A 21,454-nucleotide genomic window follows, 5' to 3' on the forward strand; every position below is an offset into this window, starting at 1 on the left:
AAGAGACATGGAAGGCATTCATGGATGCCTCTCCCTGTTCTATCTCAGAGGTGAGACAATAGTCCTTTTCTCTCAAAATAACCCTCTAGAGCAAGCAACACATTCCTTTTGGACCTCTGTGTGGAACCTGACTTTCTCTGCAGTTGGGGTTCCTCTGTATCCCATGCCCCTCTAGGAACTCTCAAGAATTCAATGGTAGAACAGTCTCTAGAGCATACATAAAAACAAAAGCATAGCAAAGATTCTATGAGGTTCTGCACATACTGTCAGTGGTACTATCTTTGTCAGTTCTAAGACAAGAACAAGCCCTGTAGCAAAAAATATGAATACATGATTACCGTATATTACACTGAAAATAAAGCAGAGTACGCATATTTAGCTATTGTGGCAGCTGGCTGTCTCCCTATAGGTCTTTGCCTGTGTAGATCTTTGGGAGAATTTCATTCACTGTGAAAAAATTCTAAATTTTTGTCCTCCCACTACAGACATAAATAAGAGTTACTAAGACAGGACTTAAAAAAAAGAGAGAGAGAGCAGCAGCAGCAAAGAAAAAGTAGTAACTAAAATACCATGGTGAACTGGTGAACAGTTTCTTTTGTCTTCAAAAGAAATAATGCAGCTACTTTTAATCAATCCCTTTCTTATTCAGTCTAATGGACAAGCACTAGGCCTTTGCCTGTTTGCATCTCATTAAAGCAAAGTATTACATACTGGATGACAAAGGGAAGGCTAGGTAAAACAAGGTTACTACCTTAAATCACTTTAGCCTTAAAAACATGCGAATTATTACTATGTGCTTACTTTTTTCAACAAGAACATTAAGGGGAGATGAGAACCTAAACTTATTACTTATGATCAAAAGAGGCTTGACCACATCACCTCCTTCACAAGACTCATACTTCTCTGATCTGCTATCAAGAAACAGGGCCATTCTGGTCAGATTATTAAAAAAGAAAATCCTACATTAGGGACAGGAAAATCAAGGTTTGTTTCTCTGCCACTATGCTTCTGTTATGCAAAGATCAAGATTACTATCCCTATTTTAAGGATAAGATAAAATGTTCACAGCCTACCTAACTTTGACCAGAAAGGCATGATGGAAAAATAGAGATGTTTAGAATTTATCATTTCCCAGGACAAAACCAACAAATTCTGTTTATCATCACAACTACAGATCTTTCTTACCAAGAGTATAACTCAGACTTCTTTTTGTAATTCCAACTATAATTACGTTTATAGTGGGTAATTACTAACAATTAAAATAAAGCCATTTTTCAGCTATGCAGGTCCATTCATTAAATATGCTAGACATAAGAATTACCAGGGAGTTATTATTAAACAGATTCCCAGACTCCATTTCATATCTATTAATAAAATCTTCAGGGAGAAGTGAAGGATTCTGAATTTTATTAGAACACTGGATAATGTCTAGGCTCAAGCAAAGTTGAGAAAACATTGTAGCAGGAACAACTCATGCCAGGGAAGGACAGTGAACTATAAATGCACTGACTGACCCATCAATCCCTTTCTTATTCAGTCTACTTCAGCACAGTATTTATTAACCTAATGCTTTCCCGAGGGCTTTAAATGCTACTGTGTGCTAGGTCCCATGCTAAGCACACTGTTATATTATTTCACTTAACAGCAACAATAATCTTTTGGAATAGATACTAGTTGTTGGTTTTGTTGTTGTTGTTGTTGTTATTAGGTACTGGGGATTAAATCCAGGGACACTCACTCACTGGGAAACATCCCCAACCCTATTTTACATTTTATTTAGAGACAGGTTCTTGCTGAATTGCTTAGCACCTTGCTTTTGCTGAAGCTGGCTTTGAACTCCTATCTCAGCCTCCCAAGCTGCTGGGGCTACAGGTGTGTGCCACTGCGCCCAGCAGTTAGAATAGATACTACTTTTATCCCAATTTTTGCACACAAGGAAAACTAAGGCTTTTCACAGTTTACCTAAGTAAGGTCACACAGTTTCTAAGTGGCTGCTTGTTGAAAACCACCCTATACAATTCTAGCATCAAGTAAAGAAAAAGTAAACACATGGCAAGAGTTGAAATTGAAATTTTAAGTCTTTTGTTGACCAGAGGCTTCCCTGATTTCAACTTATTTTTTTTAAATCTGCTTGCTATTCAACTTTTAGGTTAAAATTAAAACTATTAAATAGCAACATCTATTTTGGATGTAAGAACTTCACCCAATTGCTTTGAAAAAGCAGCAAGTTATTCTATCTCCAATTACTGCTTACATGACCCTAAAGGCTGTAGAACTGCTCTGAGATGCTACTACTGATTGAAATGAACCCTTAGTTAGTCTGTTCAGTCAGTAGGATTCTACTTCACTATGAAGGGAACACAGAGGATCCAACTAACCATTAGAATATTTATCTTAAGGCTTGGGATATAGCTCAGTTGGTAGAGTACTTGCCTCACACAGGGCAAGTACTGGGTTTTATTAATCCCCAGCACGACCAAAAAAAAAAAAAAAAGAATATTTATCTTAAATTCAAATCTTAATAGGCCAAATCTTGAAATTATAAACTGACAAGCATAAACTCTTAACTATTTTGTTGTGACCATGTAAATATACTCAGCTTCGTAAGATGGATTGCCTCTATAAAATAAAGACAATATTGTTTTATTTATTATTCACATTCCTACATCATCAAATTTTAATTTATTTGAAAGAGCAAATGGCTTCATTAGAAAAGATCACTGGGAGCTACTAAACAATGGTGACTACATTCTATATCCTAAACAAAAACCTCCACACAATTAATGGCCCAATACAGACATGTGCTCTCTATTATATGCTATGAAAAATTATCACACACACATATCAAAAGACACATACAAGAAATGTTAACAACATCATTTAAAACAGCTCCCAAACATCCAACGAGAATATGTAAATTGGAATATATTCATATAGTGGAATACTAAATAGCAGGGAAAACTCAATGAACTAGACCACATAAAACAAGCTCAAAGTTCACAAAATGATGAACTAAATGAAAGTTTCAAATGATTACCTGCAGTGTGAACTACAAAGTTTTAAAACACACTTGTAATTACATAACACATGAAGTAAAAATACACCAAGAAATACATAGGAACATCAAACATTAAATGTCAAATTTAGGACGGCTCTGGGGAAAATGGAAGAGCAGAGATGAAACCATTGGTGCTTCCCTCCTCACATACTTTTGCCATGCTACAGTTCTTAAAAACAATGGTAGGGGGCTTGGGATTTAGCTCAGTTGGCAAAGTGCTTGCCTCCCATGCACAAGGCCCTGGGTTCAATCCCTAGCACCACGGTGGGGAGGGTTAGGGTTAGGGACGACACAAAATGGTGAGTACCAGGGTAAGATGTTTTAAATAAACAAGCTAACAATTACAGTATGACCTCCATATCCACAGGTTCCACATCCACAGATTCGAGCAAATGCAAATGAAAAATATTGGGGGCAGGGGTGTTGTGACTGTACTAAACACATACAGTGTTTTCAGGTTACACAATATAGTATAAAAACTATTTACAAAGTTCTAATACTGTATTAGGTATTATAAGTAAACTAGAGATGATTGAAAGTATACAGATGATATGCACAGGTTATATGTAAATATTGTACCATTTCATATAAGGAACTTGAGCATCCTTGGTCCCAGAACTTTCAGAGACCAATCTCTTATAGATACTAAAGGACTATATTTGAATCTGAAAATGTAAATGCTATCCTTATCCCTGATAATGGTAACTTTAATGATGTTTTAAGACCTCAAACCTTCACTATTTGGTTGAAACAAATAAAACTGCTAGGATTGTAATAGATCAAAAAGTTAAATTAGTAATTCTATATGGTTCTACTTACTATTGAAGAATTCTCTACATGAAAAGCAAAATATTGAGAGTCATTCATTTTTTTCTTTTTCCTACAAGAACTTTACTATAACATGGTCCATATTAAGTGACACACTAAGGGAATGGGGAATAAAACTGAAGTAGAATGATTGATTGGATTATCAATGGATTAAAAAAAGATAAACCATCTAGTATACAGAACAAATTACATAGTTTACAAACCTATATTGTACAAAATGTGATTAAACTACTGTCCTTTGATATAAAGTATTATCATCATTGAATACTTTTCAAAATACTTACACATATTCATTGTATTAGTAAATCCTTTAAAAAGACCCTGCTTGGACCAAAAAAAATTATTTATAAAAGCCAAAGTCAAGAGGAGAAATGACTGATCCAAAATCAATGAGCAAGTTAGCAATCAAAACAAAGCCAAAATTAAATCTAGGCACAGGTTCAAAATCAGCCTCAATAAATTAATCAAAAGGTCAACAAAGATTATAAGAGGAAGAATTCAGGACAATGACCAAAGGCACACTGCTATACTATAGTACATTCTAAACTATTACTCATTTTTGGGTAATAAAATTCATTTTTCATAAAAACAATACTTTCAACAATGATTAAACTAAGAGACTTGGTATTTAAGTCAATGCACATAATCCTTCAAAAGGACTGAAGAAAATACACACTATATAAGCAGTCTGTTTTCTTATTCCCTCTTCCCTTTATCTTTAACTAAATTTTTTTTTTTTTTAAGGTTTAAGTTAGAAAGAATGTTTAAGGATGACATTGAAGGAAACATGGAGACACTGTGAGAATTTTCCAAAGGAAATAGTGGTGGGCTTTTTAGTGAATAAATTCTCTTAAGAATAATCACAGAACCAAGATAAATAATGCAAGAGATAAGGACAAGGAGAAGAGTTTTTTCCCCTGAAATAACAGAAGCAGAAATCGAAAGATAGGGTTAGAAGAGACAAAGAGAACTTACTGAAAAGAAACTAACAGAGACATTCCCCATCAAACAGAAGAAACAGTGACAGCATTGCAGATGAAAAGCTCCCTGTTACAGGTTACAATTCAGAGTTAAGTGACGAAAAAAGAACTAACCAAAGAGTGCAAGAGTATCTGGATTGTTTTTACACATGTTGGGCATTTTTAACTCAAGAAATACGCCTACTGAAATCTACTGATGCCTACAATTAACGTCTTATATATTCTTATTTTTGCTTCCTTCTGATTAAAAAAGATGATATGCTACCCAATTTTTTCAGTTATCAGTGGCAGCCTCATTAGTCACAACCATTTGATGTTAGATGGCTCTGGTATGGCCTGCTCTCCTCAGCAGGGTCCACCACCAGGAGATACAGCTACCAGGACACATGCAGATTACATCATTAGAGAAGGGAGAAGGGAGAGACCAACCTGCCTTGGCATGCAGCCCGCTGGTTCTCCAGGTAGCTCCTGTGTCCTGGCCGCCTACAGAATTAGCGTGCTCTTGAACTACTGCAGCCGCCAATAAATTGTCCACATTTACCACTTCTGGGTCAGAGCTGGTGTCAGACATATCATAATGAGCTACAACTGGAGGTCCATCTAGGGAGGAAAGAAAATGTATACTTGTATCTAACTTGTGGGGTGAAAAATACTTCTGAAACTAAACAAGAATCTTCTAAATGTTATTACCTTTACCGTATTATTATCTCACTAGAAAAGCTGAACTTTACACATCTAATATTTTGTCATGATGTGAAAGTGAAAAAGATAATCCAAGTTTACAAAGATGAGGAACACATTTTGGAAGGAGGAAAAGGAGTGTTATTATGAAGAACAAAAGACAAGACTATACTGAACAATGTTACACTGAATTCCTGTCAGACTCCTAAAGAGCAACAGATTAAGAAAAAAGGGATGACTCCACAAAGAAAGGGAAAGTGACTTTTTAAAGGAAAAATCTGGTGTAAACTATTAAAATCCAATTTATTATTTTAAGAAAATGAATCTAGTTCTCCTTATAACTAAAAGACACTAATAGATTCAGAGAAGAAAATCAAATTTATATTTTCCTACTTGCTAAAGAAATAAAGTTAACACTAGAGCTCTACTTATTTATCTAGTAAAACCCTTTTATAGTAATGTTATATACTCTACAACATTCTACAAAACAGCAATACCCACAGAAAAAAATTATATAGATTATATGTGTATGTATGTATAGTTCCTGAGACAGACAACCAGCTCATACTCCAAGTAAATGATATGCAATTTTATGAATGATTTTAGAGAGAGACATAAAAGTTCTTACTGGAAAAATAAGAGATCTCTCCAATCCCCAAATCACCTTAACTAGTTGGGGAAAAAAAAAAAAACAGTTGAATTTCAAAGTAATTACACTGCAGCAATTCATGCTAATATATCTCAATATTCATGCGTGTAAAATACATACATGCTTTAAAATGCTAATGCTACCCTTTTCCTAGCATGAGAGCGAAAGCAAAAATAGTTTTCGTTCAAGACATCCTCTACTACCCCCATTTTAGAATAAAGATAAAATAAAGGAATGCTGTTTCCTTCTCAACAGCTATTTATCAAATGCAAGCAAACCATCATTTATTTCTGGTTTTCTAATATCATCCAAAAAATAATAACACTCCTACTTTATGAAATTTTGTCTAAGAAATGTATATGCCAATGAAAATATAAACAATGAAGAATTATTATTTTAATACATACATCCATTGTGTAAACTGTCATTGAACAATAACACAGAACACACCTGGGGTATTTATTACTTACAACTGAGCACCTAATGAACCATAGGTTTATGTAGCAACATCTTTAAAACAAAAGGTGACCAAACATAAAAGCAAATGAATTGTTAAGTGCCACTGTATAAAGAACAGACATGTCACAAAATGAAATTCTGACGATCATGGCAATTTTAGTTGGCTACTCAAAAATAATTTCCAGTTCCCCTAATAGGGTCAATTAAGTTCATCAAAGACCGTGTGGTCTTGGTATCAGCTAGTAATGGATTTTAGTTCAAATAGAAAAAAAAAAAAAACTGTTGTTTTTTTGTTGTTGTTTGAGATTTTTCTTTTCTGAGAAAGAAAAGAGTTTCATGATTCATGGAATTTTCGTCAGAGTTCAAAATGATTATTATGGAATCAAGATACTGTGTGATGTCCAAATACTTAGGTGCAAAAGATATGAGGGCCAAGTACAATATTGACTATTTGACCATACATTCGATTTAAGTGGGCTTTGTGGATGTTTCAGGAATTTGCAATAAATTATTTAGTGATTTATTTTAAATTTATCACTATTACCATTCTGAACTTCTTGTCCTCACATTCCCCACCTCCACCCCTAAATTGAGGAACCAGGTCAACAGTCAAGTCAAAATTGTACCACTCCTACATGTATAATCATGCAAAAAGGTTTAAGTGTATATATCCATGCAGAGTGACATCACCTACCCATGGAAATAACTTGTCTGAAAGTCTTCATCAGTAGAAAATACAAGCAAAAACTTGTTATGTGGCTTCATTCTTGTATCTTCCATATTTCCAAACAGCATACCTTATAACTTAGCTTAAATTTAGTGTTTATCATAAACAAAGACAGCAAAATTTTCATATTTTAAATACATATAACAGTTAAATTATGACCACTGTCATTTTTCATTTCAAATATATTCAAACAATGACAAGGCAATACTATATAAACTTCAATTAAAAAGAAAGGATAATGGTTGCCTTTCCAACTTTAAAAGATAAATCACAATTAATGATCCTGTATTTCAAGGTCATCTCATACCTATCATTAGCAAACCAAGATTAAATAGCATGCTTAAAGCACTTGGCATCAAGGGCTTCTACTCTGAACAAATACATGAATACCAGTTAACTATGACCCAGGAGGGCTTCAAACTTGTCATCCTCCAGTCTCAGGCTCCCAAGTAACTAGAATTACAGGTGTATGCCATACCTGGCTGTGATATTCTTTTAAAAAAGGAGATTCCTGCTACACAGAATGATGAGATAGGTGATATTTTGTAGTGATTTCATCTGCTTTTAAGAAAAAGTAGCTCTTGAAGGAAAAAAAGAAAGAAAGAAAAACCACAAAGTAGTAACTAGGAAAACTCAACACTAACAGGAGGAGTTCTCAATTCATTACAAGAAAGAACAAACGTGAGGACACCATCCTTGCTCTCACTTGATTATTCTTCTATACTGTTAAAACATTTGCACTGCTAACAGACTGTTTTGACTTTCAAGAACATCAAAATAGTCATTTAAATTTTACATGAAAACATGTCCAATTTAAGATTTAGTCATTAACATGAACACATTCCATGCTTACAACATTTAAGGTTACCCAATCTGCACATTCTCCCAACTGCCAACTCTGATATGTGTCACAATCTTTAAATATAAATGAACTTACTAGCTTTCCTAAATCATTAAAAACATCTCTCTTTAAAGGTAAATTTAACACAATTAGTTAATTACTATTCAATCTACAGTTAATCCAGGCACTGCTTCTCTAATTGGAAACATTTTTGCCATTTGTTACAAAGTAGAAAAAAAAAAAGTCAAGCAATCTAAAACTACTTCTTATTTAAGAACATCGATTCATATATACTATGCTAGATGTTTGTAATCTCTTACTAATCTCCTAGCCTACATAAATAAATTCTGACTTTCCAAATACCAAAATGCTTACGTATCTGTTGGGTCACACATTCCTATACAGTTTTCCTCTTTTATGACCTCAAACCTACATTACTGTCATTAAATGTTTAATGAAATTAGTTACCTCAACAAATATATTCTAATGGGGGGGGGGCCTGAAAAAGAAAAACAAAGCAAAACAAAACCTAACTTTTCCTTTACTATGTTTATCCATGACACATTTCTCTGTTCAAATCTGATGACCATAAGTACAGCATTTTAAACTACACAAGATAATGATGCAATTTGCCACTCCTATGTACAGTCGAGAAATACGAGTTAGGTAGAACCAAAAGAGACTACAGTTGTTCTTATTGTTGAAAGAAAGACTAACATACAGTTAAAGCCTGGAATGCACAGGAGCTACAGATTTCTGTAAGCAGATACACAAATTGAAGCCCTTCCCTGTCCCTCCACTTAAATGTGTGACTCTGATAAATTATTTCACTCCTCAGTTTCTTCACAGGTTATTATGAGGGTTAAGAAAGTCCTAATACAGGATCAAACAGGACTTCAAATACTGGTCCCACTGCCCTACCTTTCCATTGACTACAAGTAATGCTTGCCCACTTCGTTATTTGTTTGCGTCTTCTTGCATATACACTCTGCTGAATACAGCCTACATTCAAAAAGCTTTGAGGAAACATCATTGCCTGGACTGATACTTTACACTGCACATACATAAACCCAAATTGTTAAATAAATGGTTTTCTGGGATTAAACAAAATAAGGTCATCACAAATGTGACATATTTTTGTTTGAAGTGAAATTTTAGACTGTATTCATATAAAAGTATTTCAAGGGCTGGGGATGTGGCTTGCCTAGCATGCATAAGGCCTTATGTTCAATCCCCAGCACTGGGGTAGGGGTTGAGAGGGGACACGACCTAAATCACAGGTACTCAAGTGGCTGAGGCAGAACAATGGCAAGTTTGAAGCTAGCACAGACAACTTTGCAAAACCTGTCTCAAACTAAAAACAGACGGGGATATGCTCAATGGTAGAGCACTTGCCTAGCATACTTGAGGCCCTAAGTTCAATTCCCATTAACAACATGCCCCACCCAAAAAAAAAAAAAAAAAAAAACCAGAAAACAATTTTCCATTTGTCCATATTTAGCATCATCCTTTATAAAATCTAATTAGATCTAGAACAGAATTAGATCTTGTACCACAGAGACACCTAGAAACATCACTTCTCCTTCCCTATTGTGACATCTTAGGTTCAAGGAAAAGTGGTGCAATGCACCACTAAATGGCTCCTTTGACCTCATTTCTGTGGCTGTAGTAACACACAAATAAGTTCTAAGAAAATTCCTTTTTCTCTCTGCCATACCTGAGCTCTCCAATCCCCTCACCAGGAAATGAAACTTCTGTCTTGTTGCTACTGAAGAACAATACAAAAGCTCCTCCTCCCCAATCTTCAAAGGAACTAGGCCCAGGGCTAATTATCTAAAGAACATCAAGAGAAAGGGGGAAAGGATAGATACTATACTCAGCCTTGATCTAGATAGTAAGACTCAAAAATGTTAATCAGAAAAAGGGTTCTTAGAAATTAACAAAGGGACCTAAAACAGGGGATTATGTGCACACATGTGCAATGGTGCCAAGGTGTGGGCATGAGGCATAGAGGGAAACAGGCAAACCTCAAGAGATGTAGAAGGGAATTTGCATTTTAGAAGAAACTACATAAGAAAAAAAATGCCATTTTCATTACCTACTAGAATGCTTACTAAAGTGAAAATTTATATTTGCAAATGGCAAAAATACTTCCGCTACATTTTCAGTACAATAAGTCAAATAGAAAATATACGCATAATAATCTGAAAAAACAGAAAGCAGTCATTGTCAAAGCAACTCTAAACAAATGAACTACATTAACCAAAGGCATTAATAAAACTTATACAGAAAAGTTCCATGTCCTTAAAAAAAAAATCTTAAATACCAAAAACATACATATTTTCTTTAGAATAATATCATAAAGCTATTTTAGCAAAAAACAAAACAAGAACAAAGGGTTAAATGAAAACAAAATGCAACAATATGTACTTAAGTTTTATGTTTAGGAGTTAAGTCATCTTAAAAATAAAACTGAATCAATATCTGTTTTGTACTTTTCCCATTGCACTTATCTCAACTATTAAAAATTTAAACTTGACAAAGTTTCCAACATGGAAATAAAGTTTTAGGATCACACTTGGTCTTAATGTCATAATGGTAAATAACTGGTCATTTTATTATACCCAGAAAAGCTATATATGAATGATCTAAATGAAGAGTTCAAGAAAGAATCAAAGAAGTAGAAGACTCAAGATTTTCAGAATAGTTCAAAGTTGATGAAAAGACATACTTTTTAACATACCTTTAAGCTACAAAGTTAGAAAAGCTCTGAATCAAGTGGTTATTCAAAAGATAACTAAATAACATATCTGAATATTTAAGGGAACCTAGAAATACAGAAATAGGGCATTTGAAGAGATCACCATCCATGATATTGCTTTGAGAATTACCATGTGTAGAGAATAAAATTTAAATGCACTACAGTGTATAATACCTAAGAGTACAAAAATCAGACATTAGATTAGCCACATTCCTAGGTATACTACATTGCTAAAGATACATCCTTTCCAGCTTTCTTGTTACTCCTTGAAGTAGCCAGTCTAAATTTTGCCATTTTTCAAATATTCCTTAATTTTTAACAGGATAATTTAGTAGGGCATATACTTTAAACAAAAAAAGAATCTTGACTTTCTATGTTGATGGTGGTATTTTTTCAATGTAAAAATAATAAAACTGAAAATCATCTGAAAAAAGTCAGACAAAATCAATTATCTATTATTCTAATTATAAAACCATTTATTTCATTAAAGAAAAGCAGGTTTCTTTACTCAGGAACACCTAATATGAAATCACTAATAGAACAACATTGTCCTCAAAAGAGTAACAAGAAACATTTCTTTTTTAAAATTTTTATTTATCTAGGTTAGTTACACTTCAAATGCACAGATGTGTAGAAGATAGAAACAATAATTTGATAATATTCTTCCCAGATCTTAAAAGTTATAAGACGACTTCATTACCAAATACACTTAATGGACCATCCTTTCATTTTTTATGACATCCTCTATTTTATACTGTGGAAACTTAATACAATATGAAATTATCTACTCAATGCTTATAAACTACTAGTTTGGTGCCAATTCCCACTAATTTTCCCAAACTTCTGAATAGGAACAGAAAGAAAAAAATGAAAAGTATAGAGTTCTAAAGTTTTTCATATTATTTACAATTCATAAGTCCATATAACTTCTAGGCAAATTAAAATGGTACATTACTTCGCTGTACTTAAGTATAATATATGCCATTTTTGAAGAGGATGTTAAGAATTTTTAAAAATAATATTCAAAATTTCACCAAAAAAGTAAAGCCTATATTATGAATGTGTAAGTTTAATAAACTTGGATTTTTTTTGGGGGGGGGGGGTACCAGGATTGAACACAGAGGAACTCAACATGGAAATAAAGTTTTAGGATCACACTCAACTACTAAGCCACATCCACCATGTTATTTTGTATTTTATTTAGAGACAGGGTCTCACTGACTTGCTTAGTGCCGCACCCACCGTTGCTGAGGATGGCTTTGAACTTGTGATTGTCCTGCCTCAGCCTCCCAAGCCGCTGGGATTACAAGCATGTGCCACCACACCCAGCTGGAATTATTCTTCTGATGTTATATTTTCTGACATGTGGCACTCCACAAAATCTTTTTCATCGTGCCCACAATGTACTATACAAACAACTTTTAGAAGAAGGAAATCAACATGAGCTCAATAAAAATATAACAGGTACAATTACGTTAAAAAGGTTACCTTCTGCTGGGTATGGTGGCAAGCGCCTGTAATTCCAGACTCAGGAGGCTGAGGTAGGAGAATCCCAATCCCATATTCAAGGCCAGCCTCAGCAAACTGAGTAAGGCCTTAACAACTTTGCAGGACACGCACGCGCGCGCGCACACACACACACACACACACACACACGAGTGCGCACATACACCAATCTCAGAATTAAAAATAATTAAAGAGGCTGAGGGTGTGGATCTAATAAAATGCCCCTGGATTCAATCCTCAGTACCAAAACCAAAATAAAATGTCACTTTTTTTACTCAAGTAACTTGCTTATAAATTTTCTAATCTAAACAAATGATGATAGCATGAAGTCCGCTTACCTTCTTTCTTATAATTTTAAGATACCTATATTATCAGGCAAAATCAACTGTATATTAAAAATGAAATATCATTGCCAGGGTGTTCTGGCACATTTCTGTAATCCCAGCTACTCCGAGGCTGAGGCAAAAGGATCACAAGTTTAAGGCCAGCCTTGGCAAATGAGAAGATCCTATCTCAAAATAAAAAATTTAAAAGGGTTAGGAGTCAAGTCCAGTGATAGAGCACTCCTAGCCTGGGTTCAATCTCTAGTACCACCACTAATGCCCCCCCCCCAACAAAAAAATTAGATATATATATATCATTAACAGACTTAATGCACTTCAAATGATTTTGCATATAGCTTTTATGTAAATCTCATATAAACTGAGAGATAACTATAGCCAGAGACCCTTGGTGTTAAATCTATTTAATTAGTAGGGGAATAGTAATGAAAAACACAATAAGCAAAATAAATTAGTTTTCATATATTCTTCTACTCAATCTGATAGTTTAAAAAAATTAAGTACAAAATATTTGGTTAATTTTTTAAAAGACTTTTTTTCTGATTTTTGTTGTTGTTGTTATTGTTGGGCCTTTTTTATTTGTTTATATATGGTGCTGATCATAGAACCTAGTGCCTCACACATGCAAGACAAGCGCTCAATCACTGAGCTACAACCCCAGCCCTTTCCTCCTATTTAATTACCATAACTAGGTTTACATGTGGGCAACTTTTTACTCACATACCTGGGAATGAATATTATGTCAGTGACCTGTATCCATTAGAATCACTGTAGACTAAAGCATAGTTAACTGCCTACAGTACGTGTCAAACATAACATTAAAGCAATTGCCAGAATTATTTCAGAATTCTGATCATGGGTATGCATGTGCATATACATACTCATATACAAATCCCTGAGATTAGGCTCATTTCTCTGACTTGGGAACAACAACAAAAAGATAAGCTTCTAATTTTAAAAAACAGAATGCAAAATATTCAGTATCAAACTATTAATTTAACCATGTTATGTTCTAAATTTTTATTTGTACATTTGAAGTTATACTCAATTTTAATACACATAAAATATGCATTAATATGACTAAGAAAGTTATTACTGCTTAAGAAAGTGGCTCAAATAACCAGACCTTCTAATCTGCTGGTTAAATTCTCTTACAATGATTAGGTCTCTAATGTTCTAAAACAACGAATTAGTAAAAACTAGGCAGAAGGCGAATGTGGACAGATTATCAGAAAATACACTTAACTTTAGATAGGGCCATCTAAATACTACCAACTAAAGAGAAATACTATGATGAAATATCAATAAATTATAACAGCTGGTAATAGTTATAACTAAAATTTTCCCCTAACATCTCTCAAGTGTTTCTTTAAAAGTAATTTTTTTTTAAATATGTTTTAGATGTTGATGAACCTTTATTTTATTTATTTATTTATTTATTAGTTTTCGGCGGACACAACATCTTTATTTGTATGTGGTGCTGAGGATCGAACCCAGCGCCGTGCGCATGCCAGGCGAGCGCACTACCGCTTGAGCCACATCCCCAGCCCCTAAAAGTAATTTTTTTAATGCAGTAACTTTTTAAGTCTATAACTTAGTCATTTAATTAAAAGCTACAAGTGAAAATATCTTCTGATATATTAGATAAAAATGCACATGTTAGAGAGATGAAATATTCAGAATATAGTATTTTATTCTTAAATAGAAAGCACTTCAGCCATGACTGGATTAGTGCTATAGGTTAAAGATGTTTCCTGTCAGCATTAGTCCTTCATAGTCTGCAAATAAATCCAAATAGAAAACATTCTTAATCCTACTTAAAATTCTAGAAAAACTAAAGGAATTCAAGGGAAATGAAGGAAGGACCACTAGGCACTTAAATAACACCTAAATTACAGAGTCATCATCACATAATGCAAAAGTTATTCTCACTAGTATCAGTACTTGTAATCTTAGGAATATAGACGTTGCCTCTGTGAAGGAGAATTCAATAACATATAACAGTACTTCTTTAAATGTCCATAATACAAAACCAAATTATTTTGGCAGAAAAAAAATTTAAATTGTGCAATCTGGAAAAGGTGTTAATATTTTTAAGCCAAGTGTACTGCTTTTCAAAACAACAATCTTTATGACAGTAACATTATCTTTAAGGCACTGTACAAAAATGAAAATCAGAATTAAAAATTCTTTATATATGTTTTTGCTGTAAAATTATTCTTAAGGTTAAACTCCAAACTAGAATGTCAAATTTTACTTCATAGTAAGTTTTTGACATATAATCTATTAATTAAAATCAGTGTATTATGGAACTCCTTTCTACCAAAACCTATTTCTACATCTTTAAGCAAAATTGTGTAGAAAAGGGCTCCAAAATTATTAGTACTAACTAACCTTGTAAAATATTAAAATGATATTCTTATCTGGAATATCAAATACTCAAACTTGTTTTAAATTCCATTCCACTGAAATTGTATTCATTTTTTCTTAAAGAAAAATATCTACAGAGCTCTTACCCAATTATGCAATGATAAGAAAAATTAGAATATATCCAGTCAATACAATATTGGCAGTAATTTGTTTAGATGTTATTCTTAAAAGATAAATAATTTAAAAATAAAAAGCATTGGGCTGGGGATGTGGCTCAAGCGGTAGCGCGCTCGCCTGGCATGCGTGCGGCCCGGGTTCGATCCTCAGCACCACATACAAACAAAGATGTTGTGTCCGCTGAAAACTAAAAAATAAATATTAAAAAATTTAAAAATAAAAAGCATTTCAGACATGCTTAATATATTAAACATTTTATCATGAAACAGAAAACTGTGTTAAGTGCTTGAAGCAGTTTATACATGCATTTTAAAAGTCATTTTTTAATGTCATATTAACATGCTGAAATGAAAGTAATATTTTCTAATGTCCAAAAATTCATGTCTAGTAAAATCTGTGATCCTGGGAGAAAGGTAAAGACAGAATAAACATAAGCTTTTAAGATGGCAGATTAGTTAAAATTCAGTCCATCAGTATGCTCTTTTTGATGTAAGACTTAAAATACATATATATTAGCAGACACAGAGTGCAAGTGTTGTATTATCATTTCAAAGAAATACCCATCATTATAAATAAGCTTCTATATATTTTAGGGTGAAAAGTCTTGATGTTAAAAACCTATGCTTACTGGTCAAATACAAAGTTCAGCAATTCTGACAGTCATTAGACAATAAAAGTCTCTACTTATGCATATGTTTTTAAGTAAGTGAGCACATTAATAAGTCTTCCCCAAAGATAACTCCCAATTCTCATGCATCAAGTTCTGAAAAGAAAAAACTAAATCATAGTTATTTTTCAATTCAAGACTTGAAAAGGAAAAAACTTGGCTTAGTCTATTACTGTTAATTTACAATCTGTAAATATTTGGACATAGAACTGAATTTAAAAATGACAGGGCTATGATATAGCACAGTGGTAAAACATGTGCTTAGCATTCACAAAAGGCCCTGGGTTCATTCCCAGCAGGAAAAAAATAAAGCAATGACAGTTTTCCTAAGTATAGTTACTGACGAATACGAAGAAAAATTAAAAACTGTTTTTATATTAAACTCTAAATAGGCCAGCTCTTATAAAACACTTCATCAAGTAATAAAATTAACATTTTTAATACAGTCATTAAGTTAACAAATGCTAAGAGAAAGCCCAAATTTCTATTTTAAGTGAAACTAGTACAAAGCACATTTTTTAAAAAAAAGCCAGTTACATTAGCAAAGTTACATATTCTTATTGAAAATTTTCATTTTAATTTAGCTGTTTCTCATGACATTCCTACAAATCCTGGGGCAGGGAGGGGAGACAGTATTTCTCAACTACAGGCCACATATAAAAACATAGGTTCCAAGACTTTCAATCCTGTGATATTTCTTTCCTTTGACACACTCCATAGGTCTTTAACATAGCTTAAGAGACATTTATTTTCAGTACAGAGATTGAAAACCAACAAACTTAGTCATCAGCAATTTAAAAACCCACTGAATACATACACTTGATAGAGTAACCATTTTGTCTTTGTCCTCTAGAGGTACCTTTATACTACAGTACCAGATAGTACCATTGGATGATATTTGCTAGATTATTACCTTGGGTACTGGGCTTTAAGTTAAAGCGCAAATTAGTTTATCCATTTAGTGATGAAAAATATAGTTAGTAGTCCCCCAGTGGTTTCAGTTACCTAAAGTCAACCACGATCCAAAAATAGTAAAAGGAAAATTACAGAAATGAACAATTCACAAATTCTAAACTGTGTACTATTCTTAGTAGTGTGATTTTTCCTGCCATCCAGGTCAGGACATGAATTATCACTTTGTCTGGTGTATCCACAATGTATATGTTATCTGTCTATAAGTCACTTAATAGAAATATTGGCTATAAAACTGAGTGACTCAGTACCACAATTTTTTGTCAAGTAACCCTTACATAGTAGCCCATTTCTAGGCTACAATACCTACATCATTTACTTCACTTGTCTCCTCATGTAGGCATTATATCATTTCGTGTCATCACAACAAGATGTGTACAATAAAATATATTTTGAGAATATTATTACAGTATATTGATTTTTCTATTATTAATTTGTTACTGTGCCTAATTTAAAAATTAAACATTATAATAGTTATAGGAAAAAGTAGGGTATATATAAGGTTTTATTTTTTGTGGAGTTTGTTTTTTTACTATCCACAATTTCAGGCATCTACGAGGGGTCTTGGAATCCTCTGCCAATAAGGGAAGACTACTGTACTATTTTTCTTGTACATAAAAATCACACGCAATCTAATCTTTTTTCCCTACAATATCTTATATAGTAGGTACAGTCAATATTTGCTCAAAAAAACTAATGTATTCTTGCTATTTCAAATGTTATTTAATATTTTAACTCTAAATAAAGACTAGCAACAAACAGGTTCATTTAAATGACATAGGTAACACTGATATAAGAACGTTCATTCTGTACACTCATTCATCTTTACTGAATTATAAGACTTGAATCAGAAGGAGTCCAGTGTTGGTAGAGTATAAATGCTAATGCTAAGAGAGTCTCAAATTATTAACTATTTTCCTATTTTAATTCAATAAATTCCCAATTTTAAATGTTATTATTTTTTTGGCCTGAACGAGTATAAAGGTGAGAATTGCTCTGATTATTATATAAATACGATTCTACATTCCAATCTACATAACAAAGTCAGACTAAAATTTATCAAACTCTACTGCTTTAGGACTGGAGATATAATGGTTCAGTGACAGTGCTTGTCTAGTACACATGAAGTCCAAGGTTTGAACCCCAGTACCAAAAAAAAAGAGAGAGAGAGAAAGAAAACAAACAAAAAACCCTCTGTGGCTTTGTTTTGAATACTTAATTTTTTTAAAAATCAGGTATTCAAAATTAGCCAGGCACATTGGCATCCACCTTAGCAAGGCACAGTGGCTTACATCTATAACCACAGCTATTCAGGAAGCTGAGGCAAGAGGATTTCACATTTAAGTAAGGCGAGCCTGGGCCAGATAATGAGGCTGTTTTAAAAATGTTTTTAAATAAACCATTTATTACTTTAGTTTTCAAAACATTATGAAATGAAACTTACAACGGGCACAATCCAAGAAGCAGACAGTTAACAATTTTGTGATAGACCTTTAAATTGTTCCATATTATTCCCATTTTTAGAAATATTACCTAGAAAATTGTTGTTTCTCTGGGAATTCTTACATTACTGTCAACATTTCAACAAGTCACAATAAGAATCAACAAAGGGTTGTTGTGGCTGTACTTGGGAATCAGGCATCCATCTATAAGGGGATGTCACCTGATAGGGTGACAGGGGAAATTCTTTGACCAACTAGTGCATTTTAGGTACCCTGGGTTCCAGCAGCCACTTGATCTCTTCACCAGCATCAAGATGAGTTAGTTTTTTCATTCGTATGCAGAATTTCTTCTGTCTGCTTCTGCATCTTGGAAAAACAGCTCATGCAGGGCCTCTTTTAGGACACTGCCTATGCAGTTGCTAACACACACAGAATCCCCATCAAGTAATCCTGGAATTTCCTTTGGTGCTCCTTCAGATACCCCAGCATGAATGAAGTCAGCTTTAAAGACATTGAGGTCATTTGATAAAAACAATATTAATTCTGAAAATTGTATTTTTAATAAAACATGCTTACTAAAAAAAAAAAAAACAGCATAAATGTTGCTAAGAAAAGCCTGATAAATACAGCACTGATAAGTAGCATTTAATTCATTAGCCAAATGAAAGTAACCAATTCCAAGAGAAATAATAAAAAAAGACTAAGATAACATTATCATTTTTCATAGCTTCAATGATTCTGCCTGGGAGCATGTATTCTGTTACTATACAACAGACTTAATATATAACAGTAGTTTTTAGCCTTTGCTGAACATTAAGACCTGGAATAATTTAACGATACCAAAACCTGGGATGGATACAAGGCATCTGAGGTTTATTTTGTTTTAAGCTCCCTAGATGATTTTAATGAACAGTCTTGATCCAGAACCACTATATCCTTGAATATAGTGCTTTGACTGTGAAATTCTTAAGAATTATTTTGGCAGCTGACCTGTAACAAATTATTATATAATAATTCTCAGCTGACTGGTTTTCATCAAAAGTTTCATTTAAAAAAAAAAACCTATGGAAAAACACATTGAAGGCATACAGAATCCATATGTACCTCTGGGTTAGCTTTATATAAGCAATGATCTGTGAAATATGTTCAAATGTATATATGCAATCAAAAAAAAAGTTTTATGGTTAATTGGGATATGATACAAATCGTATCCTACTCCTGTGGAGAAGTATGGCTCTGATTTGTCCTGCAGAAAAGAAAACCTGTTTACATATAATGCAGCTAGTTCCAAACATGTAAATATGTATATAGCTATTAATATCCAGTAGAGGAGTGATTTCTTAGGATTTTAATTTAGGATATGGTCCTAAGCCATACTGTTTATCCTTGAGTTAGGCTAATTTAGGTCTCTAACAAAATTAACATTAAACTCTTCATTGTCAGGGACCTATTAAAAGTATTCATTCCTCAGACCACTCTTGACTACTCTGTTCCCAGTCAATCCCCAATGCTGCACATTAGATGTGCACAAAAATTCACTGAATAAATGATCAATGGAATCAATCAATCTTGGCCTTATACCATCTGCCTACATAAAGAAGTCATTTGGGGGGTGGAGAGAAGACACTAGTAATTGAACCCAAAGGCTCTTTACCACTGAGGCACATCCCTAACCTTTTTTATTTTTTATTTTGAGATAAGGCCTAACCAAGCAGCTCAGGGCCTCACTACTAATTTGCTGAACTTGTAATCCTCCTGCCTCAGCCTCCTGAGCTGCTGGGATTCAGTCAGGCATGTGCCACCACACTTAGCATGAAGTTTTATAAAGAACTGTCCTATGAAATGGCTCTTATGTACAGGGTACTTTTGAAAAAATGGCTTATTTATCACAAAGTGGCTGTTTATGAAGATAAAAAAGAATGCTTCAATATCAACCTCACAAGAATAGTTAGATACAACAAGAATGTTTTAATCAGTCACATCACCTATTTTCCATGCCTTTAGGCTATGACACAACTTTTTAGCCCAATTCTACCCAGCAAATAAAAATCTCAGAAAGGCTTGTCCCTAACACCTCTCTAACTTCACCTTATTCCTTTTCCTCTGATTATTCCTTACCCTATGCTGTCTTGACTTTAAAACAAAATAAAAAAATAAAAAAAAACCCTACAGAACTCGGGAAAATGGTGTACAAACACTTGTGCAGGGGGGCAACGAAATAAGTTGCAGCCTCATAAAGACGACTACCAGCAATAAACACTGATAACCAAGACATTTTTGAGGCTTTAAAAAGAGGGACACATTTGCCCAAACCCACAGATCCCAGAACAAGAGGGCACCCTAACAGTAAAGGATAGACTCTGGATGACAATGACATGTCAATATATGTTTATCATTGTAACAAATCTAGATTTTAGTTCAGGATGGTGCAAGTGAGAAAGGCTTTTTATAAGGGCAAGGGTATATAGAAACTGCTCAATTCTGCTATAAACCTAAAACTGCTCTAAAGAAAAGCATATAAAAAATTCCAGTGGCCATATTTTCACTTTAAAGACACAGGCCACTTTTATTAACACTGATATATCCTATTTTGAGAAAAAGACTTATATCAAAAGCAACATTTATGCTTTAATATATAAAAACTTAACGCAGGCACTCATTTTAGAAAATAAGGTAGGAAAAGCAAGTCAAAAATAGTATCTTACTGCTTTAACACAACAGACTGCCAAAGGTAGGATATCTACCAAACTTAAAAGCTTGTAAACTGAAGTTAACATCCATATTTTAATATACAGAAAACTACATTTTAAAAATTCATGCTTTTAAAATACTCATTTAAATAGAATAAAAGATGCTTATGCTTGTTAATTAATATAAGACAATGCATGGCTTATAATAATACAATTTCAAAAAAAAAAAACAAGGCTGCATTGTTTAGAACTTGATACCCATTGCTATGAGAGACTTAGCATATCACTTTATTTTATTCTATTTA

General features: G+C 33.4%; 1 protein-coding gene across 5 annotated transcripts in view; it reads right to left on the bottom strand.

Moving 5' to 3' along the window:
• The window catches only part of Ark2n (arkadia (RNF111) N-terminal like PKA signaling regulator 2N), an 85,583-nt gene that overhangs the window by 18,688 nt on the left and 45,441 nt on the right, over window positions 1-21,454 (bottom strand). For 4 of the 5 annotated variants that reach the window (XM_027935662.3, XM_027935663.2, XM_027935661.2 and 1 more), the window contains exon 3: window positions 5,296-5,466. The exons of the other annotated variant lie outside the window; for it this stretch is intronic. In XM_027935662.3, the coding sequence (XP_027791463.1) occupies window positions 5,296-5,466 (171 nt within the window). The remainder of the gene's footprint in view (window positions 1-5,295; window positions 5,467-21,454) is intronic. 5 annotated transcript variants of the gene reach the window in all.

Source organism: Marmota flaviventris, chromosome 16, assembly GCF_047511675.1.
Source record: "Marmota flaviventris isolate mMarFla1 chromosome 16, mMarFla1.hap1, whole genome shotgun sequence".
In the NCBI taxonomy this organism is placed as follows: Eukaryota; Metazoa; Chordata; class Mammalia; order Rodentia; family Sciuridae; genus Marmota; species Marmota flaviventris.